This window comes from Euphorbia lathyris, chromosome 7 (assembly GCF_963576675.1).
Source record: "Euphorbia lathyris chromosome 7, ddEupLath1.1, whole genome shotgun sequence".
In the NCBI taxonomy this organism is placed as follows: Eukaryota; Viridiplantae; Streptophyta; class Magnoliopsida; order Malpighiales; family Euphorbiaceae; genus Euphorbia; species Euphorbia lathyris.
Window position 1 is genome coordinate 15,079,581 of NC_088916.1, and position 23,791 is coordinate 15,103,371.

Here is a 23,791-nt window from a genome sequence, read left to right on the forward strand (position 1 = left end):
TAGAATTAAGTAGAAGATATTAATTACATTCAACGTTTATAAAACGTTGAATGTAATTAATATCTTCTACTTAATTCTAACGGTAATGTTTAGAAAAAAAATAACTAACAAACGAAAAGTCAAATATTTGTGATTTAATTTTACAATCCTAAAACGTCAAATATTTAAGGATTTATTGATAGAGAAGTAGACACTTTTGTTAATAAAACCGACGTGTATAAATTCAATAACTAATACGTTATTTATCATACTATACTATAAAAGAATCTTTTAGCTGATTTCTAATTTTCACCTGGCCTGTCATAAATAAAGGAGAACCAAACAGATACTCAAATCAAAACAGAGCAATTATTTTTAAATTTTATTTAGAGAAAATGGTGATGGTATCTTTTTTTCACTGTTTTCATTATTTATGCTAGAATTTTTTTCCTAAAATAGTTTGAGTTTCAACTGGTCCTTTTGTTTATGTGTTTATAAAATTCAATAGGGTGGAAATTCATCAGATGAAAATTTTGATTGGAATAGTGAAGATGAACGTGAAATTGAGAATTTCGGAACACCTTCTGCAGAAGCTAGGGCAAGCGCAATGGAGGTAATGTTGATGACTAGTGGAGAATTTTCGATTAGCTTCCTTCCCTGTGGGGGCGTCGTTGGGTTCGACGGGGGGAAGCTCCGATGCCAAAGTCAGTATAGAATATGGAGGAATAAACTGAATTGACAAAGTAGGGTTTCTAAGATGGTGAGAATGTGTACCTTGATAGCTTGCGATGCAAGCTATATATAGTCATGAAGTTGTAACCTTTAGTAACTAGAAAGTCTCCATTAATGCTTCATTAATGGCGGTTACTGGTTTCCTTTAAGTATGTCCGTTAGCTCATTAATAGCTCATTAATTGCCTTTATTGAGGAATCGGCTCAGCTGTTCAGCTGGCGGATCGAAGGGTGATGGCGAATCTAACGTAGGTTTGACTACGGATCTCGTGTGGCGGAGTCTCGGTGATCCGCCCTTCGGATGTCTTTGCTTGATACGCCATGGCCTTCTTTGACAGGTTCGATACACGGTCGTTTGGGTAAATATCTCCTTTGATCCATTGGATAATATCCCGATGTTATCAGAAGCCCCCCTAAAGTTCCCTTAAAGTCCTTTAGGGCTTTTGAGCTTCTTCGCGCGCCGTCATGATGATTCGCATTGATGGCTACTCTGTTCAATGCCATTCGTTGGGTGATAGATGTCATAGGCGCGCTGCTCGAGGGAAGAGAGAACACCTTCTTCCCCCTCCCTTTTCTCTTTCTACTTCATTTGCGTCTTTTCTCTTTCGTCTTCATTTGCGTCTTTTTACAGAGCTTTTTCTGGAGTTCAAAATCCTCAAAGTCTTTAACTCTCATGTAAGTGAATCCTTTCGCTCTGTTTTCTGGATGTTTAGGAGTTCTTCTTCTTCTTCTTCTTCTGAGTCTACCTTCGAACTTTTTAATTTGACCACTTCATCTGAAACTGTAATTAGCTGGACTTCTTCTTCGGAAAATTCCGATTCTTCCGAAGGTACTCCCAGTTGTGACCTAGCCGAGTTGTGTAACTCGGTGTGTAGTAACTATAGAACTCGTTTAGGTAGGACTCAGAATCTTCCCGTCGCTGTTTCTCGCATTGCTCCGGCAATAGATTCTAGGCAGTTTTCTGGGATGAAGGCTTCTTCTTCAGCCCCGTCTAGGAAAAAGGCGCCAAGTGCGGAGTCCACTCCGTCTCGTATGAGCGTCGCGGATCTAGCGAATCTGGCGGATCGCTTTCCATGGATTAAGAATTACGAGACTAAGTTGGCGGCTGCTCATCAGCGACCCGCCTGTCCGCCAAGTGGATATTTATCTGTGTACAGTTGTCATGTAGAAAGAGGGTTCCGGCTTCCTCTTCCTAAGATGATGGCGGACATCTTGGCATACTTTGGGATCACTGTTTGCCAGCTGCATCCAAACGGCTGGTTAGATCTGGCTCTGGATTGTTATTTGGCTTCGAACTTAGGGATAGTATGTAACCCTCGTGTCTTTCGATCTCTTCACAAACCAACGAAGCGAAAGGCCGAATCTTTCCTCACTTTCGCTAAATTCAAAACTTATTCGCCCTTCTGCGGTAAGACGTCAAATGTCCATCTTTGGGACGAAAGATTTTTCTTTGTAAAGATAAGGGAGGGCGAATCTCTAGGATTTCCGTCGGTTTGGAATGCCAAACCTTTGCATATGGCTGGAGACATGTGTATATTGACGGACAGTGATGAGGAAGTGGCGGATCTCTTGAAAAGTATCAAGGCGGATGCCTGGACATACGCTGACGCCTTGGATTTTATGATGAATGACATTCCCTTGATCCGCCGGGAAGGGGACAAGATCTCTTACGTGAAGTTTACACAACTTGATGAAGGTAACTTTGTTTTTCCTTGAACCTTGATTATTTTATTGTTCCCTTGTCAGGGGTTTGTCTGAGGCCAGTCGCGCCCTTGTAGAGATACGCAAGAAACAGAAGGAGGAAGAGGCTCGAAAGAAGGGGCAGGTAGCGGATCCCCGTAAGAGTTCTGAGAAACGTCCTGCCGGTGATTTGGTTGATCCTCCTCTCCCAAAGAAGAAAAAGTCTGTGTCTAGCAGTGGAGGGAAGCTATTGGCGGATGCCATAAGAGCCGAGAAACCAATGGCGAGGCTTGAAGAGGTGCATCTATTTTATCATTTTCTCTTCTTTTACTTGGATCTTATTTTCTGCTTTTTAATGCTTGCATAGTTGGTGAAGCCGGACTTAGGAAGTTATTGGTCCGCCAAATATGGTGACAAAGGATCTCTAAGGAATGAATCTATCATCAATGATCTGGACGAAGCTCTTGGTCAACTTGGTAAGGTACGGGAGAGTCAAAATAAGATCCCGGGGTCAGCCCATGTCCAGATGGGGAAAACAGAGCTTCTTACGGTAAGTTTCTTCTATCTCTTTTTGCATTTTTGGATGAAAGAGTGATCTTCTTGAGGGAAAGTTTGCTATTATTCTTTTGTTTGAATTGGCTTTTGCCTTGATAGGTATACACCCGCATGCGTGCTATGGAAGCGGATCTCCTTCAAGGAGTGGCGGACAAGGCGACCATAGAAAGGTTAGAGAAGGAGGTCACCGTTGCCAACGCGAATGCTGCTTCTGCCGTTGCTCTTAATGAGAGTAAGGATGCTGAGATGCTTAGATTGAAGGAGAAGATAGATGCGGATGCTAAAGAGCATAAGGCTGCCTTACTTGACACAGAGATCCTGGCAGGGGAACGAGCTTACTATTATGGCGAGTGGATCATGGCGTATGTTCAACTTGCTCACCCCGAGATTGATTTCACCGATCCGGAGTATGTGGTTCATGATGTGGAGGTTTGCCTTAAGTATCACAAAATTCCAAACGTCAAGGATTACATCCGTGATCACATTCGCAAAGTGATGAATGAATCCGCCGAAGAGAGTAAACCCCTTGTTGATCTTGAACCAGAGGATCTTAATGAAGTGTCTCAGAAGGCGGGTGACAAGAGTGAGGAGATGATAACTGATTGTACCATTCCTCAGGAGGGTACTGTTTCTGTAGAGAAGGAAGCCCCACTGGAGGGCGCATCTGGTGTAAAAGATGCTAAGGAGGATGCTCCTTTAGATGTTTAGTTCTTTTGTAAAACTAAGTACAATTTTTAATCCTTGCTATAACCATTTATCTTTACTTTATGCTTTATGTTTTTCAGCAAGTAAATCTATAGGTTTTTAGGATTGAGTTGAAGTAGGTGGCCAGCCATACCTCAGAGTGTGAGCCTTTGTGAAGGCTTGAAGCTTTTATTCCTTTAGAGGAAGTTAAGCTGCCTTAGGTGATTGATTGGCTTCCTGTCTTTGAGGTGAATCGATCCGCCATTAGGACTTTGGACTCTTTTTTGGAAAGAGTGTGCGAGAGTGTAAAGATCTCACGTCTGAGAAATGTTTTAACTCTATCTCTGACGGGGATCAATTTGTTTCCTATCTTTGAGGTAGATAGATCCGCCGTTGAGATTGTTCTCCTATCTTTGAGGAGAAAGTAGTTTATGCCATGATAGCATTATCCTATGTGTGGGAATGTGTTTGTTCGCCCCCCTTCTTTTTTAATCTGGAATATTTATATTGCTACAAGAAAATACTTAAAAAAGAATTGATAGGACAAAAGTTGCTTTTTATTGAATGGCGATGTGCCTTATTACAGCAAGTGGGTCTTACATGTGAGCCTCATTAAAACCTTTAATAGGAAAAACCTCATGGGATAAAAACTTACTAAAGGAAAAAGAGTACTCAAGACCTTGATTACATTCTATTCTCTGGTGAAATATTTGCGGAGGTTCTGGATGTTCCACGTACGTGGCAGTGTGTTCCCCTCCATGTCTTGAATTTTAAACGTGGCGGATCCAATCTTGGTGATTATTCTGTATGGACCTATCCAGGTGATCCCCAGCTTTCCTCTTCCTTCCATAGATTGGATTTTATCCGCCTTTCGGAGCACGAGATCTCCTACATTCAGACTTACAAGCTTTGAATTTTTATCATGATAAGCTGCGATCCGTTGCTTGTAGGATGCCATGCGTACATACGCCTTCTCTCTTTTCTCCTCCACTTGATCGAGAGTTTCTTTCAACCTTTGGCTATTTTGCTCCTCGCAATAGAATGCAACTCTGTCACTTGGGACCTGTATTTCAACAGGGATTACAGCTTCCACGCCATGAGAAAGGGCGAATGGTGTCTCGTCCGTGGCCGTTCGTGGAGTGGTCCGGTACGCCCATAGGACGCTCATTAACTAATCCGCCCATTTTTTATCATGCTCCCCCAACCTTTTCTTTATTCCTTTAACGATCGTCCGATTTGTAACCTCGGTCATCCCATTAGATTGGGGATAGTAAACAGAGGCGAACCTGTTTTGAATACCTAGCTTTTCACAGAAAGTTTTGAACTCTCCACAATTGAATTGCGTCCCATTATCAGTGATAATCGTGTGGGGAACCCCGTACCTTCCAACGATATTATCTTTGGCGAACTCCACCATTCGTTCGGCGTTGATATAGGAGACAGCTTTGGCCTCTACCCATTTAGTAAAATGATCCACAGCCACCACCACATACTTTCTTTGTCTTTTGGTAGGAGGAAAGGGACCAACGATATCAATTCCCCAAACTACAAAGGGTCGACCTTCGATGATGGGCCTTTGAAGGTGTTTAGCTGTGTGGGATTCGTTTGCATGCACCTGGCAATTATGACAAGACTCCACTAACTTTTGGGCATCAAGTTCTGCTGTGGGCCAATAAAATCCTGCTAACCTGGACTTCTTCAAGATGGAGGCAAACGCCTCATGGGCTCCACATGTGCCTTCATGCAACTCTTTGAGGATCTGTTGTCCCTCTTCTATCACGATGCATTTCAACCAGGGGTGGCCAAAAGACTTTCTGTATAAGCAATCATTTATCACGGAGAAATAGGCGGCCTTCCTTACTGTCCGTCGAGCTTCTTCTTTGTCCTGTGGCAAGGTGCCATCTATCAGGTACTGGTGAATAGGTGACCTCCAATCACTTTCGACGGATGCAAGTAAAGATACCTCTTCTGAGGCGAATGCCGGTGCTGTCTTGACCTCGAACGGGCACTGTAGATCCACCCAATGCTCCTTGCTTGAAGCCATTTTAGCTAGGTGATATGCCTCGGTGTTAGATCCTCGGGGAACATGGATCAGTTCCCACTTGGTTTCTTTGGCTTCGAGGTGGTTCAGCAATTTCTTAACCTCTTCAACATATTTGGCCAAAATGTCATCTTTCACCTCAAAATTTTTGATTACCTAGTTGACCATTAATTTGGAATCACTGTAGATTACGATCCGCTCGGGAGTGATTTCCTTCAACAATCATAGTCCCAATATTAAGGCCTCGTACTCCGCTGCATTGTTGGTTGCGAGGAAGTCCAGTTTTGCTGCGTAATGCAGTTTTATATATTGGGGACCTTTGATCACGATGCCTATACCTGCTCCTTCTGCTGAAGAAGCCCCATCTGTATACATCGTCCATTCTTCGACCTTAGATTTGGGGAGATTCATACCTTCTTCAGTGAATTCATTCACAAAGTCTGCCAAGACTTGACTTTTCAGAGCAGATCGACTTTCGTAACGAACATCAAATTCGCCCAAGCGAATCACCCACTCCATCAATCTCCCCGAGGTTTCTGGCTTTTGCAATACTTTCCTCATGGGTATGCTGGTGCGGACTATGACAGTATATGCCTGAAAGTAGGGCCTGAGATGTATTGAGGTGGTGACAACGGCCAGTGCCATTTTATCCAATTTGGAGTATCGGGTCTCGGCGTCTTTTAACACTTTACTCACATAATAGATTGGATACTGCTGTCCATCCTCTTCCCTGATCATGACTGTGCAAACAGCTTTATCTGTAACTGAAACATACATGTAGAGATTCTCACCTTTCAGGGGCCGACTCATCAGAGGTGGTTCCGTGAGAAATCACTTGATCCCTTCGAAGGCTTGCTTACAGTCCTCATTCCACTCGAATGTCTTTTGTTTTTTGATCACCTCATAGAAGGGTTGACATCTGCGAGCCGAACAGGAGATGAACCTGCCCAAGGCCATGATACGCCCATTCAGACGTTGCACTTCTCTGATGTTCTGTGGTGTTTTCATATCCAGGACTGCTTTAACTTTATCCGGATTTGGACTCACTCCTTTCTGGCTGATCATGAATCCCAAGAATTTTCCATATGCCGCCTCAAAGGTACATTTCTCCGGATTCAATTTAATATTGTGATGTCGGAGTACACCTAGGATCTCTCTTATATCATCTGCGTGCTTTTCCACAGTGGAACTTTTGATGATCATACCATCCACGTAGACAGAAAAGTTATTACCTTTGCTTTCTTCGAATATTTTGTTCATCATCCGTTGATAGGTAGCCCCTGCATTTTTAAGCCAAAAAGGGCATGACCTTGAAGCAGTAGGTGGCTTGGTGAGTTACGAACGAAGTCTTGATGTCAGAAGGCTCCATCGGGATCTGGTGATAACTCGACTTCACATCAGTGAATGAATACATGGCGTGTCCCGCGGTCCCATCTATTAGAATATCAATACATGGCAGAGGGTAGTTGTCTTTGGGACAAGCTTTGTTAAGATCATTGAAGTCAATACACATGCGGTATGATCCGCCTGCCTTTTTGACTAGCACCACATTCACCAACCATTGTGTGTAAAGTACTTCTTCGATGGTGTCCGCCTTTTTAAGCTTAGCAATCTCCTCTTCTATTACTTTCTGTCTTTCAGGACCATGATTCCTTCGCTTTTGTGCTATTCGGACTGCGTCCTCGGCAATATTGAGCTTATGAGTGATCACATCTGGATTAATCCCTGGGAGAATCTCATCCTTCCATGCAAAAACGTCTTCTGACTCGTGGAGAACCTTAGTAATAGCCTCCTTAATCTCACCTCTTAGCCCTTTAGCAATTCGTACCTGCTTTTCATCCGCCATAAGGTACATCTCTGTTTCACCCAGAGCCATTGTGACAAGTTCCTCTTCTTCCTCATCTTTAGACTGTGGGCGAATCATCAAGGATGCCGAATACGTCTCCTGAGCAACTTTTTGATTTCCTCTGACGATTACTCCTCCTTTGGCCGTGGGGATGTAAATGGTGAGATGGCGGATGGAGATGAGAGCCGCTGCTTCGGAGATGAAAGGCTGACCCAGTATAATATTATAGGCCAATTGACCATCTATAATGGAGAACTCCAGATCTCCTTTCCAGATTTGATCTTCGTCCGCCAACTCGCAATCTAACGTTACCTGTCCTTTCGTTTGGATTGTGTGCCCTGTTACTCCTAGGATGTCCACAATAGTGGTTTCCACTTGGACAGGATCGACCATAAGTTTGGCGAATGCTCCTCTTGTAATGAAGTTGCACGAACTTCCAGTGTCAATCATTACTCTTTTCATTTCCCATCCTTCTACCATCATGGTAATGACTAAAGCATCTGCGTGAGGGGGAACCTCTGGGCCCACATCCGCAAAAGGGCGATTGAGTGATGCCCTATCAAGAGCGGTGGTCTTTGCCTTCTTCAGCACAGGTTGATATCCTGGTCCGCCAGCTATGACATTGATAGTCCCCTTTGCCTTCTTTTTCTGATCATCCCTTGATTTATCATTATCTCCTTTCTTGTTATCATTTTGGACGAACCTGTCTAGCTTTCCCCTTTCTATAAGTCTTTCTATCTCCCTGGCCAACTCCCAACACGCATCCGTGTTATGACCATTCCTCCTGTGGTACTTGCAATAATTTTTGGGATTTTTCCCGGTGTTGGTGTACTCCCCCCCTTTTGGTTCGGGGTATGAAATGCCCCGTTTGTGCTGGCTGTTTTCTATCCACATCAGCACTTCGCTTTTGGAGGCGTTTAATGGTGTAAACGATGGTACGTATGCCGATTTGTTCTTAGAGCCTCTACGCCCGCCTCTGGATGATGAGTCTGTATGTTTGTCCTTCTCTTTATCCCGTCTACGAGATTCACCCTTATCCCTCCTGGGCGGAGATACTGACTCCCTACGGATGTCATCCACTTCCATGAAATTCTTGCATCTTTCTATCAATTCTGGCATATCTCTGGGCTTCTTTCTGATCAGATCTTCCTACAAGCTTTTACACGTGGTGTTTTTCACTAGAGCTTCCACCGCCATGGAGACATCCACATCAATAATTCGTATACACAATTTGTTGAAATTGTCTACATATTCTCGGAGGGGTTCATTTGCTTTCTGTTTCAATTTAAAAAGCTTCCGCGATTTGACCATTGGAAGGATGCACCCGGCGAATTTCGCACAGAACTCTCTACTCAACTGATCCCAACTGTTTATTGATCCAGGAGGTAAAGATTGAAACCAATCATAAGCGGGTCCGCCAAGCATGGTGATAAACATTCGACATAATACCGCTTCGCTGCCTCGGTTAAGGTTGAGCAACATGAGGTACTTCCTGGCATGGGCTTCAGGGTTGTCCACGCTCGTATAGACTGGGATATTAGGAATTTTGAAATGCCTATCCGTTTCCTCAGCTTCGATCCACGCTGTAAATGGCGAATCCCGATTGGCGAATGGATTATGTCTCATATTCTCCTCATTCTGGCGGCGCACCTCGTCTCTAATTAGATCCGCTATATTCCCGGGATTCTCCCTGAAGCTGCCTCTATGTGGGACCTACTCGGAGAAGATGAAGAATTAGAATTAGATGAAGGATCCGATGGCGAACCACTTCCGTCACGTCCTCCTAGTGGAGCCTGCCCATTAGCTCTTTGATTCGGAGGCGGGTGTTGCTTATCTTGATGAGGTTCTTCAACTGGTCGCTTACTGTTCCTACGCTCTGAGGGCGGAGGAGATCTACCTCGTCGGGAAGCTCTAGCTTTAAGCGAGATGGAGATTTTGATCGTCCCCTGCCATCCGTTTTCCTACGCTTTTTGTGTCTCCGACCCTCTGGTCCGCCCTCTGGGGGGTTAGACCTGGCGTTATTAAGAGCTTGAAACCCGTCAATGTTAAGCCTGGGGTTTGCAGATCCCTTAGGAAAAGTTTGATCATTCCTCCGACTCCCTTCTGCTCCGTCAAAAAACAGTCGCCGATTTATTGGCGGGTCACTGGCTTTCACGGGAGTAATCACCGTGGAATCTGCAGGGTGAGATTGAAAAAACGAAGAATCACGAGCATTTGGTCCTATGGTTACATTTTGCCATTGGGATGCCGTAGGAGTTGGTGCCGTACGTCGAAGCGGGGGAATTAACATGTACGACCTTAGGCGGCTTTCCATCTCAGGGCCAAACTCTCTTCCTATGGATCCCGCACATATTTCAAGAAATGAATCAGGTGACATACTTCCCTCACCATGTACCGTAGGAGCGTCAGGATCAACGCGACCAGCGTTCACAACAGGATTGGCTGATGGTGTTACTAATGGTGTTTCAATCCCTGTTGAGGGATTAGACCCTCCACTCGTCATAGCTTACAATGTGAACGAAACCCTTATTTGGTTAGGGTTCCACCTTCACCGCACCAATTGATGACTAGTGGAGAATTTCCGATTAGCTTCCTTCCCTGTGGGGGCGTCGTTGGGTTCGACGAGGGGAAGCTCCGATGCCAAAGTCAGTATAGAATATGGAGGAATAAACTAAATTGACAAAGTAGGGTTTCTAGGATGGTGAGAATGTGTACCTTGATAGCTTGTGATGCAAGCTATATATATAGTCATGAAGTTATAACCTTTAGTAACTAGAAAGTCTCCATTAATGCTTCGTTAATGGCGGTTACTAGTTTCCTTTAAGTATGTCTGTTAGCTCATTAATAGCTCATTAATTGCCTTTATTGAGGAATTGGCTCAGCTGTTCAGCTGGCGGATCGAAGGGTGATGGCGAATCTAACGTAGGTTTGACTACGGATCTCGTGTGGCGGAGTCTCGGTGATCCGCCCATCGGATGTCTTTGCTTGATACGCCATGGCCTTCTTTGACCGATTCGATACGCGGTCGTTTGGGTAAATATCTCCTTTGATCCCTTGGATAATATCCCGATGTTATCAAATGTAAATCACCTATGTTTCATTTCTAGTTACATAGATTTTTAATTTTTTGTTCACAGAAGTAAAATTCACAAAGAACACATTCAAAGCACCCTACATAGGAAACCGTTTTTTAGTTTTTTTTTTTTGTAATCGTTACCCTTAGTAAAATTAGAAGATATTTTTTTTTGGTATTCTAAAGTTTAGGTAAGGGTAGGTCTACCCACTCCCAAGGTCAGGGCAAAGTAAAATTAGAAGATATTAACTATATTCAAAGATTTTTTAATTTTGATGCTATATTAAAGAGGAGTGAAATGAAGGCAGGTTTTTTATTATAAAATTATATTAAATGGTTTCTTAATTTTTATATGATAGAGTAAACTTTTTTTTTTAAATTTACGCAATGCACTTACATTAAAGAAGAAAGAAAAATTCCCAACAGACCCGGATGTGATTCGAACCCATGACCTCCCAATGTATAGGTAAGCTCTCAACCACTAGGCTAAGAGCTTCACCACCATATGATACAGTAAACTTGTTATTTTTTATATATGAAATATATTTTTCCTTTGAAAGAAAAGAAATAATTTTAAAATATATTAAATATATAATTGAATCACCACATAAAATAAATATTATATAGAAAATAAATTTTTATTATTTAAATTAAAAAAATATATTATTATAAATTTGATTACTTACTTCTAATTAAAACTAAATTAAATAATAATATAATTTTATTATTAATATAATTTTTTATATTTATTGCCCTTTAATATGAATTTTTTAATAAAAATTTGTATAAAAGCTTATTGAAATTATATTTGCTTGATATCAACTCTTAATGTATTAAATCATAAAATTTTGCTCCTAAGGTTTCTAAGAATATCAATTTTATCTCTCTCTAATATGAAAATTTGAATATATTGGTTTACTATTTTTTGACTCATTATTTAACTGTGACATCAAATCTTCCAAACATCAATTATATATAAAAAGTTTACTCTAGTACTAAAACAACTATAAATAACATACCAAGATACAACAACTAAGTCTCCCTATCAGATGCTTCAAAAAATTTTTATGTCTACCTATAAGTTAATTGGAAAAAAATCTTAATTTTTTTATTATTTTATTAACAAATTTCAAATACTCTGTTAAATACACAAAACTAATTCAATTTATCAACAAAACTTGTTAGAAAAGTCTAATGTAGCAGTCAAATAAAGGTTAAATTGGTGTGCTCAAATTTTCTTTATGGCATGAATAAAATTGATCTTGCTTAGAAATATTAGGATAAAATTTTACCATTTCATACGATAGAGGTAAATTTTTGATTGCCCAAAAATGATAGGATAAATAATTCATCAGCGTACAAGTGTTGACTACTTGATGCATCCATCCATCTATACATTTTATATGAAGGGTTTTTCTATGATAGTAAAAGATTTTGCACACATTAAGCCTTTATTAGTCTTTCTATTTTCAAGATCTTACTTAATTAGTGGGATTATCAATAAATGTTTAATTAAAGAATATATATTCTCTCTCCTCTCTTTTCTCCTTACCAAAATACTATCAAACTCCTAACGTTTCTACGTCTACAATTTTATTTTTTTCCTTTTTACCATAAAAATCATAAAAAAATCATGTAATGAAAAAAGGAGTTAAAATAGAAAATTCCAAACAAAATACATGGATTTAATTTGTTTAAACTAAGGAACATATACCTTTCATGGGAGTCTTTTTGTGCACCTGAAAAAATTATATCACCTTCCATTAATTTTCAGAAAAATAAGAGATTCGTCTTCAAGAGTTCCCCAGAATTTCAGATAGAATAGCAAACAGATTGAACGAGAAGTAGAAACGTTAGGAGTTTGATAGTATTTTGGTAAGGAGAAAAGAGAGGAGAGAGAATATATATTCTTTAATTAAATATTTATTGATAATCCCACTAATTAAGTAGGATCTTGAAAATAGGAAGACTAATAAAGGTTTAATGTGTGCAAAATCTTTTACTATCACGTGTCCTTTGGGCACATGATAGAAAAACCCTTATATGAAATGACAATTTTATCCTTTTATAACTATTTAATTTTCATATATGTTTGGTTAAGTTTTATGTTTTTTTTAGTTTAGTTTTATGTGTTTTTTATTATATTAATACAAGTATGTGTTAGAAATAAAATTATATTATTATTCAGTAATTTTTTAATTAAATAATCAAATTTATTATAACTTAATATTTAAATTTGAAATTTGTTCTAAAAAATTTTAATTTGAAATTATAAGGGTTAATTACATATAGATGTCATTTGGTTTCACCGATTTGTAGATTGGTACTTGTGGTATATTAATTTTTGCAAACGCATCCATGTGGTTTGAAATTCTTTACAAACGTAACCTGGTTTTCAAAATTGCATTTGGGTTCACTTTGTCAGAATTTGGCCAATAACGACCTCGAAATGAAAATTTTCAAGAGTTAAATAATATTTTAAGCAACTTTAATTCTTCAACTTTTTAGGTTTGAGGTCATTTCGGTATTGTTTTTTTTATAAGAGAGAAAGTTAATATTTAGCGAGAGAACTCAAAAATTATGATTTTAAAAAATTAAAAATATAGTTCGATAGTAAATATGATACTTGACAACTTTAATTCTTGAAAATATTCATTTTGAGGTTGTTATCTCCCAAATTTGGTAAAGTACAAAAATACAAAATTTTGCAAATAGTGGATTGCATTTGTAAAGAAAAATATCATAAGTATCCATGTAACCACATAATATCTACTTATAATTAACGCAAATAAATAAATATGTTTTTCCTATAATATTTATTTTATGGAGTATTTATAATTTCTGCACTATTGAATATTTTTTTTTTTTTTTTGAATAAAAGCTGGGTGATACCCAAATAAAACAACAACTAATGATCTATAAAATGTATAAATTAAATAGTCTTTTGGAACCTAATCAATAAAATTAAAATTAAAATTTGAAATAACATTCCCTTAAGTCTTAAATATTTGACATTTCGAGATTGTAAAATTAATTACAAATATTTGACGTTTTGGTTTTATAGTTATTTGTTTTGTAAAGACTTAAGTAGAAGATATTAACTACATTCTTCAAGTAGTTTGATTTTCACCTGCTGCTTTTGTTTATGTGTTCACAAAATTCAATAGGATGGAAATTCTTCAGATGAAAATTTTGACTGGAACAGTGAAGATGAACGTGAAATTGAGAATTTCGGACGTCCTTCTGCAGAAGCTATGCCATGCGCCATGGAGGTAATGTAAATCACCTCTGTTTCATTTCGAGTTAGATAGATTATCAGAAAGTAAAATTCACCAAGAACACTTACCCTGCAATGGAAACCTTTTTTCCTTTAGCTTTACCTTTCGATTTCGCAACTACTGCGGAATTTCCTCCAAAAACTTTGAGCAAAATTGGACCTTGCCTTGCCTCTTTTTGAGAATTTTATCAGTGTATAGAAAAATTCTATTGTGCATTTTGTATCTAAACATATCAATTTGATTTGAATGAAGGCAAGTTCATCTACAAGTGGTTCTGGCTCCAAGGTGATGAATTATTTTATTGGAATGGGCTTTCCTGGAGAAAGGGTTGCTGAAGTAATTCAGGCTAAGGGTATCAAACCTTTCTTTCTGTGATATGAATTTCTTACCTAATAAATGTAATCTATAACCATGGTTGTGATAAATGTTTAGGGGAAAGGAGTATAGATTTGATTTTGGAGACTCTGCTCACAAACTTGGTGAGATAATATCAGCTTTTAATCCACAATTATCTTCTGTAGTTTCTAGTTTAATGGAATATTATCTTTTTTTTTGCAGACAATTAAAGAATCTCCTGAATCACATCCAAATGTTGACTCTGATCCGTGTTCTTGTTCTTCAGAATATAATTCTGAAAATGAGGTAGGCTCAAAGCCCTTCTAACATACATGATGTATTTCACGTTTCGATGCTATGGAGATATAGGAATGATCCCAATCACATTATCCAGGATCAACCAATAGAGCTATCCGAAGACTTGTCTTATAAAGGTGAGCTAATATATATCTTGGCTAGGGAGCAAAAGGTCTTAAGGAACAAATCAATACCACTTGTGAAGGTGATGTGGTACAGACGCCCTCGAGAAGTAGCAACTTGGGAAAACGAGGAGGATATGTGATGTGATATTGGTTATGAAAAAGAGATAATAACCAAATCAACAAGTTTTCCCGATCTATCTTAAGGAATTAATAGAATCAAATAACAAACATAAATTGGTGATAACAAACCAATCCCAAAGAATTAAAGACAATGAAAGGAGATCTGACCTTACACCTTCGAATAATTAAATTGGAACCTGAGTGTTTGGCGATTCACAAGTACCTTACCAAAATACTTGTTCACGATCAAGATAATATTGCAAGAATGATGACTCGGTCTCTCAAACTCACAATAAAGAATTCAATCCCGGATTGAAAATAATTCCCAAAGGAAAAGAAGAACTTTTGTTCATAAAAATATTGATTTCTGATTGATAAAAATAATGAAGAATACAAGCCTTTATATAGGCTACAAAATAAACCTAAACCTAAACTAAAAAGGAAGTTGAATCCTAGTGCACCAAGGTAAAAGAAATCCTAATTAGACAAGGAAAAACATTAAATTCGTTTTTGTCCTTTAGAGCCCAATTTCAGCCCACTAATTAACATTATTTGGGCCTTTTAATTAGCTAGAAATAAGCCCAATCAAACCTATAAGGTTATAACATTAATTTTAATGAGTCCCAATAGGTTTTGCACATGCCAAACACATGCAAGTCCAAAGCTTCTCTTAAAATATGATCAACCTTTTTACATATCACTATTATGGGCTTGGGCTTGGATACAACACAAAAACACACCATCTTTAATGACTTCGCTAAAATTCATTCCTTGTTTAAAGAAGCTCAAGATGAGTCCATTAAGCATTTGTTGGTATTTCTTTGCACGATTCTTCGTCATAGGTCCAATTGACAGCTCCAATGGATCCCTCATGCTTCTACTAGGCTCCTTAACTCCAAGCTCCTTTGTTCCATGCTCTTGTGCTTTTGATATCACATCATTCCCTCTCTCTTGAAAAGGATTTGTCCTCAAATCTTCATCTCCTACATCAAACAAAGATAAATCAGCCACATTAAAAGTTGCATGCACACTATACTCACCTGGCAAGTCGAGCTTGTAGGCATTATCCCCAATTCGTGCGACTACTTGAAATGGACCATCGCCTCTAGGATGTAGCTTTGATTTTCTCTGAGCGGGGAACCTTTCCTTGCGCATATGCAACCACACCCAATCACCGGGTTCAAATAGAACACATTGTCGACCCTTGTTAGCTTGCTTTGCATAATGCTCATTCTTCTTCTCCAGTTGTTGTTTTACTTGTTCATGTAACTTAAGCACCATTTCTGCCTTTTTCTTTCCATCTAAACTTTTCCTTTCATCAACAGGCAAAGGGATCAAGTCTAATGGTGTCAAAGGATTAAAACCATAAACAATTTCAAATGGTGAGAAGTTAGTAGATGAATGTATAGCCCTATTATAAGCGAACTCAATAAATGGTAGGCATTCTTCCCATGACTTAAGATTCTTTTGAATAACTGCCCTAAGAAGTTGTCCTAAAGTTCTATTTACTACTTCGGTTTGACCATCAGTTTGAGGGTGACAAGAAGTAGAAAACAACAGTTTAGTCCCCAATTTATTCCACAAAGTCTTCCAAAAATAGCTTAAAAACTTAGGATCTCTATCACTAACTATACTCTTTGGCATCCCATGCAGACGAACAACCTCTCTAAAGAACAAGTTAGCAATATTAATAGCATCATCAGTTTTATGGCATGGTATGAAATGTGCCATCTTAGAAAAGCGATCTACAACCACAAATATGGAATCATTACCTCTCTTAGACCTAGGTAAAGCCATCACAAAATCCATGGATATAGCAGTCCAAGGTTCATTCGGCACAGGTAATGGAGTGTATAAACCATGAGGCATAACTCTAGACTTAGCTTTCTTACAATTAATACAACTAGCACATATTCTTTCCACATCACGTTTCATATGAGGCCAAAAGAAATGTTCAGAAATCATGTCCAAAGTCTTAGCAACCCCAAAATGCCCCATCAAGCCTCCACCGTGGGCTTCCCTCACAAGAAATTCTCTATGTGAACATTTAGGCATGCATAATCGATTATCTCTAAATAAGTAGCCCTCATGTCTATAAAATTTTCCAAAAGCAGTAAGTTCACAAGCTTTATAAATAGATGCAAAGTCTAGATCATCAACATATAATTCTTTGATATACTCAAATCCTAAACACTTAGCATGCATCACATTCAATAAGCTAACTCTCCTACTTAATGCATCAGCAACTACGTTTTCCTTCCCTTGCTTATACTTAATCACATAAGGAAACGTCTCTATAAATTCCACCCACTTGGCATGTCTTCGGTTCAATTTTTGTTGACCCTTAAGATGTTTCAAGGATTCATGATCGGTGTGGATCACAAACTCTTTAGGCCATAAATAATGTTGCCACATTTGCAAAGCCCTAACTAATGCATAGAGTTCTTTATCATAAGTGGGATAGTTTAAGGTTGCACCACTAAGTTTTTCACTAAAGAAGGCTATAGGTCGACCCTCTTGCATTAAAACAGCACCAATCCCTACTCCCGACGCATCACACTCAATTTCAAACGATTTATCAAAGTTTGGAAGTGCTAAAACGGGGGCAGAAGTTAGTCTTGCCTTAAGCATCTCAAAAGCATCCTCTTGTGCTTTGCCCCACTTAAAGCCAACATTCTTTTTTATTACCTCGGTTAGTGGTGCGGCAATGGTACTGAAGTTCTTCACAAACCTCCTATAGAAACTCGCCAAGCCATGAAAGCTCCTCACCTCGGTAACTGAATTTGGCGTTGGCCACTCTTGAATGGCTTTCACCTTTTCAATATCAACAGAAACTCCTTGTGCTGAAACAATAAAACCCAAAAACACAACTTTCTCCATGCAAAATGAGCACTTAGAAAGGTTAGCATATAATTTCTGTTCTCTCAAAACATCTAATACAACCTTAACATGTTCTATGTGTTCTGCCTCAGATTTAGAATAGATAAGAATGTCATCAAAATAAACAACAACAAATTTACCTATAAACTCTCTCAAAACATGATTCATTAATCTCATGAAAGTACTAGGTGCATTTGTTAAACCGAAAGGCATAACTAACCACTCATATAAACCATGCTTAGTCTTAAAAGCCGTTTTCCATTCATCTCCTAATGACATGCGAATCTGATGGTACCCACTCTTAAGATCTATTTTAGTGAAAATAACAGCCCCATTTAATTCATCCAACATATCATCTAACCTAGGGATAGGATGACGATACTTTACCGTGATTTTATTGACGGCTCTACAATCGATGCACATCCGCCAAGTTCCATCTTTCTTTGGTACTAGGATGACTGGTACAGCACACGGACTCATAGATTCACGAATCAACCCTTTTGCCATTAGTTCCTCGACTTGCCTTTGTAGTTCTTTTGTCTCCTCAGGGTTACTTCTATAGGCTGGTCGATTTGGAATTTGTGCTCCGGGAACAAAGTCAATTTGATGCTCAATTCCTCGAATCGGGGGTAACTTATTAGGCATCTCTTCGGGGAATAAATCCTTGAATTCCTGCAAAAGAGGGGAAATACTAGAAGGAAGGTTAGACTGATTTACATAAGATAAACAAAAACTCTTACAATAAAATAATAATAAATTTTTGTTTTCAAAATCGGCTTGCTTTACATCCCTCAATTTAGCATATAAAGATAGATTTTGGCTTTTGTTAATGCTCCTCTCTTTTTCTCTCCTCTCACCCTCATTTCTCGACCTCACTAATGCCTTTTCACTCACCTCTTCTCTCTTCACACCCTCACTGATTTTATCACTCTTATTTTCTCTCGCCTTAACCTTTTCCCTTCTCACAGATTGTTCTTGTAACATTCTTTGCATGTAGAGCTGATCTTCAAACACTTCAGCAGGTGATAAAGGTGGCAAAATATACTTCTTCCCATCCTTAGCAATAGTAAATTTATTTGTTCGACCATGATGTAGTGCTGATCGATCGAATTGCCAAGGCCTCCCCAATAACACATGACATGCTTGCATAGGTACTACATCACATAATACCTCATCAGCAAAAGAACCAATAGAAAAGTTCAGAAGCACCTGTTTAGTAACTTTGAGTTCGTTACTATCATTCAACCATTGTAACCGATAAGGATTGGGATGTGGAATTGTTGATATCCCTAATCGGCTTGCTAACACATTGCTTACCACGTTGCAACAACTTCCTCCATCAATAATTAGTAAGCATGTTTTTCCAAGTATGTTGCAATGAGCATGAAAGATGTGCTCTCGTTGCTCAATGTCACCACTCACTCCCATCTTCAATGTTCTACGAGTGACTAAGTTAACTCCATGTCCTCCTTTACTATCCACCTCTTCTATATCACTACAATCTTCTAAGGTGGGCATATCATCTGATTCATGTTCGGACTCACTTTCGGATATTAACTCACCATGCTTCATAACCATCGCCTTTTGATTCGAACACTCTCTTGCATAGTGCCCTCTCCCTTGGCACTTAAAACACACAATTTCACGAGTTCTTGTGGGTTTTTCAGTAGTTTTGTATTTTGGAGTAGTTCCACCAATTTGCAACTTCCCAAATGCTTTTGAATCAACCTGAGGCTTTTGGTCACTTTTAGAGCTAAATTCAGATTTAGTTTTGAAATTACCTCTTGGATCTGACTTCCATGGAGTGGAAGTAGTGCCTTTGAACTTTGATCTCCCTTTCTCAACCTCTTGAAGTTGTCTCTCAACTTTTATCGCTTTATGGAGCATCTCGTCCATGTGGAAATAAGTTTGTAGCTCAAGAGGGTTGCGAATCTCCCTCTTCATTCCCATGAGAAATCTAACCATGGTAGCTTCCTCATCTTCTTGTATATCAGCTCGGATTAGTGCCATCTCCAATTGTTTGTGATAATCTTCAACAGATTGGTTACCTTGAGACATGGATTGGAGTTCTTTCAACAACTCCTTATAATAGTGAGCCGGCACAAATCTCTTTTTCATGACCTTCTTCAATTCACCCCATGTTCTTATGGGTTCATCACCATCTCTTTTTCTTGTGCGCTTTAATTGGTCCCACCAAACAGCCGCATATTCAGTTAGTTCGGATACTACAAGTTTCACCTTCTTCTCCTCGGAATACTCATGTATGTCAAAGATTGTTTCAACCTTTCGTACCCAATCAAGATACGCCTCTGGGTCACTAGCTCCTCGAAAAGTAGGCATTTTAAGTTTGATAGCATTAAGATTACTATCTTTTCGATCGTTACCCCTTTTTCGGTATCCAAACTGCTCCTCCTCTTCAGACTCGGATAGTTCATCATTAAAATTCAATCTCCCGCGTCCTCCTTTCTTTTGGCTTGATTTCTTTTGGTTTGAAACCAAATCAGCCACAATAGCCCCTAACCTCTTCATCTCACCTACAATAGCTTGTTGCCATTCTTTAGAATCAACATCGTTAACGTTGTCCTTTTTAGGTTCGTTAGACATGACAAAATATATAAAGAATGAAAGAAAAGTGAAATCTAGTCTAAAGCAAGAAAAGAAGAAAAAGAAAGTAAAAGAAGTACCTCACAACCGGTTCAATCACTCTTTTATATTATCTTGATAGATCACAAGGATTATCTCGGGTAATATAAATGCCAATGAAGCAAAAGAATGACAAAATAAAGTAGAGCAGAAACTAGAAGCAAAGAAGACTAATATTGTAACGATAACCAAAGTTTAGCACACTAAGAATAGAATAAAAGACGATTTTCGAAGAAGAGACAAATGTTTGAAAGAAATTTTAAGAATGTGTGTTTAGCATGCAAATTCTAGAAAACTTGTAACTTTAGTACAAACAATGAGCCGATTTTTTTTTTTTTTTTCCTTTTTTTTTTCTTTTTTTTTTCTCTTTTTTTTTTCTTTTTTTTTTCCTTTTTTTTAAACTAGATTGGAATTGATTAACAAATTAAACTTGCACTAATGATTTAGCATGCAAAAAAAAAAAAAATTGAAGAAATTCACACACATAAATGGGTTTGGCTAGTAAGAATAGAATCCAAAAATAATCAGTTCGCTACAACTAAGAACCTAAATAACTAGATGCAAAGATATGAGGAACTCGATCAATAATTAAAGACTCTAGATTGGGGTAATTTTTTTTTTTTTTAATTTCGACAAACAAAACAAAAACAACAAATTCCTTAAGAGCCAAAGCTCTGATACCAATTGATGTGATATTGGTTATGAAAAAGAGATAATAACCAAATCAACAAGTTTTCCCGATCTATCTTAAGGAATTAATAGAATCAAATAACAAACATAAATTGGTGATAACAAACCAATCCCAAAGAATTAAAGACAATGAAAGGAGATCTGACCTTACACCTTCGAATAATTAAATTGGAACCTGAGTGTTTGGCGATTCACAAGTACCTTACCAAAATACTTGTTCACGATCAAGATAATATTGCAAGAATGATGACTCGGTCTCTCAAACTCACAATAAAGAATTCAATCCCGGATTGAAAATAATTCCCAAAGGAAAAGAAGAACTTTTGTTCATAAAAATATTGATTTCTGATTGATAAAAATAATGAAGAATACAAGCCTTTATATAGGCTACAAAATAAACCTAAACCTAAACTAAAAAGGAAGTTGAATCCTAGTGCACCAAGGTAAAAGAAATCCTAATTAGACAAGGAAAAACATTAAATTCGTTTTTGTCCTTTAGAGCCCAATTTCAGCCCACTAATTAACATTATTTGGGCCTTTTAATTAGCTAGAAATAAGCCCAATCAAACCTATAAGGTTATAACATTAATTTTAATGAGTCCCAATAGGTTTTGCACATGCCAAACACATGCAAGTCCAAAGCTTCTCTTAAAATATGATCAACCTTTTTACATATCACTATTATGGGCTTGGGCTTGGATACAACACAAAAACACACCATCTTTAATGACTTCGCTAAAATTCATTCCTTGTTTAAAGAAGCTCAAGATGAGTCCATTAAGCATTTGTTGGTATTTCTTTGCACGATTCTTCGTCATAGGTCCAATTGACAGCTCCAATGGATCCCTCATGCTTCTACTAGGCTCCTTAACTCCAAGCTCCTTTGTTCCATGCTCTTGTGCTTTTGATATCACATCAATATGAGACGTCAATATCCTTATTTGTTCACTTCATCAAGTAAGTACAATTTAGAGGATGAAATTCTTTAAAGTGGAGAGAATTGTCACGTCTGTGTTCTTAATTTTTAGTTATTATACATCAACATTAGGTTACATTACAATTTTTTATTGATTGGTGAATTAATTGGGTATGATTGGTATATATGGAGGCTAATTTCATGCATTAAGTGTAAATTAAAAGTTTAGGGTAAGTTTTAAAAGAAGTTAAATTTTAGGGAGACCAAAATGGATATTTTCCCTTATTGGGATTGATACATACGAGGATTAGCTCTCGGATGGATACGGGTTATGAAATATTTATTGATTTACGGTTGATTTGATTAAATTGTTAATTGCAAATCTATTCATTTTATATAGTTGGGATTTTAAGCAAATAAATAAATATATATAGCTATTTAGAGTATATGCATTTTTTGTAGTTGATAATTACTTATTGAGATTTTTATCTCACATTTTCAAATGTTTTACCATTTTTAGGCGAAGAAGAGGAAGACACCAAAGGAGGTGCTCAACATTAGGGCGAGGATCGGAAACGGCCACGACTTCTCAAAGTCGTCTCTAGGATATTGCATTTCATATTATGCACCGGAATGAATAAAGAGGGAACTTCATTAGAAGTGTACTTGGGGTAATATGTGATCATATAAATCACGTTTAGAGTAGTGTGTGTGTTGTGGATAATTATACTTTTAAGTGCATTTGAGTTTAACTTGATGTTGGTGTGACTTTATAAGGTTATTTGTGTATTCTTAAAATGAGATATTGAATTGTGGCCTTATGGTATGAACTAAGACAATTACAAGCTTAAATTTTGAGTTTGATGATTTTTGTTATAGCTAAATTCGTTTTGTGAACAATAAGATTTAAACCTGACCCTTCTAAGCCATTTTTCGACCTGTTAGGCTCAAAATTAGCTACTAATATATGAAAAAGAAATTTTGCTCTCCGTCTTAGGTTTCCTATGGTTTTTGAATCACCTTATTTTGACTTCGCATGTGAGAGTAATGATACAAACAATATGTATAGGTTGTTTTCATATTTTTCGAGTTTAAACTGATTTTCGACCCTTTTCCTTTAGGTTTCAGTTCCGAGGCTGTTAATTTCAGATTTCCTCTATGTGTTAAGTTTCAAAAAAAAATTAGAAATAATTAATTCAGACTTATATATATTTCGAAATATAGGTTTCAGTTGGAGTATTTATACCCTATTTTTATATATAGGTTTCAGTTGGAGTATTTATACCCTATTTTTATATTTATACCCTATTTTTAATTAATTCAGATTTACAAATAACCTATCTTTGGTGGATACGGGTTATGAAATATTTATTGATTTACGGTTGATTTGATTAAATTGTTAATTGCAAATCTATTCATTTTATATAGTTGGGATTTTAAGCAAATAAATAAATATATATAGCTATTTAGAGTATATGCATTTTTTGTAGTTGATAATTACTTATTGAGATTTTTATCTCACATTTTCAAATGTTTTACCATTTTTAGGCGAAGAAGAGGAAGACACCAAAGGAGGTGCTCAACATTAGGGCGAGGATCGGAAACGGCCACGACTTCTCAAAGTCGTCTCTAGGTTTCAGTTGGAGTATTTATATAGGTTATTTGTAACTGATGGGTGTCGAATCCACCAAAGATAATTATAACTTCACTTAGCCGAAAACATATTGTAAAAGATCAAGTAAAGGTCGTACCCAAAGGATTAATACTGATCTAATCACAAATATAACCAAGCAATTAACAAAAAGTAAATAGGGAGGATTGAAATTGTTGATTAATGAATAAATAAATTTGCAAAATTAAAATGAAATTAAATTGGTGATTCTTATATGATGGAATTTTATCAAGGGAAATTCGCAG

General features: G+C 37.7%; 1 protein-coding gene across 1 annotated transcript; it reads right to left on the bottom strand.

Moving 5' to 3' along the window:
* Positions 1–14,776: 14,776 nt before the first annotated feature.
* On the bottom strand, positions 14,777–20,410 carry LOC136236019 (uncharacterized). Its single transcript, XM_066026139.1, has 7 exons — positions 18,724–20,410; positions 18,036–18,297; positions 16,972–17,588; positions 16,067–16,839; positions 15,786–15,913; positions 15,627–15,728; positions 14,777–14,823 (listed from the first exon to the last, which is right to left on the bottom strand). The coding sequence occupies exons 1-7, from the start codon at positions 20,227–20,229 to the stop codon at positions 14,777–14,779; spliced, it is 3,435 nt and encodes a 1,144-aa protein (XP_065882211.1). The 5' UTR covers positions 20,230–20,410.
* Between the last annotated feature and the right edge of the window lie 3,381 nt (positions 20,411–23,791).

Bases quoted from the DNA above. Each gene is read 5' to 3' on its own strand.
- LOC136236019 (XM_066026139.1), bottom strand. From the start codon at position 20,229: ATGTCTAACGAACCTAAAAAGGACAACGTTAACGATGTTGATTCTAAA. The intron at 18,298-18,723 runs GCACTACATCAT...CCTCTTTTGCAG, and splicing joins CTTGGCAATTCGATCGATCA to GAATTCAAGGATTTATTCCC. The intron at 15,729-15,785 runs GTGAGTATAGTG...TGTTTGATGTAG, and splicing joins CTACAAGCTCGACTTGCCAG to GAGATGAAGATTTGAGGACA.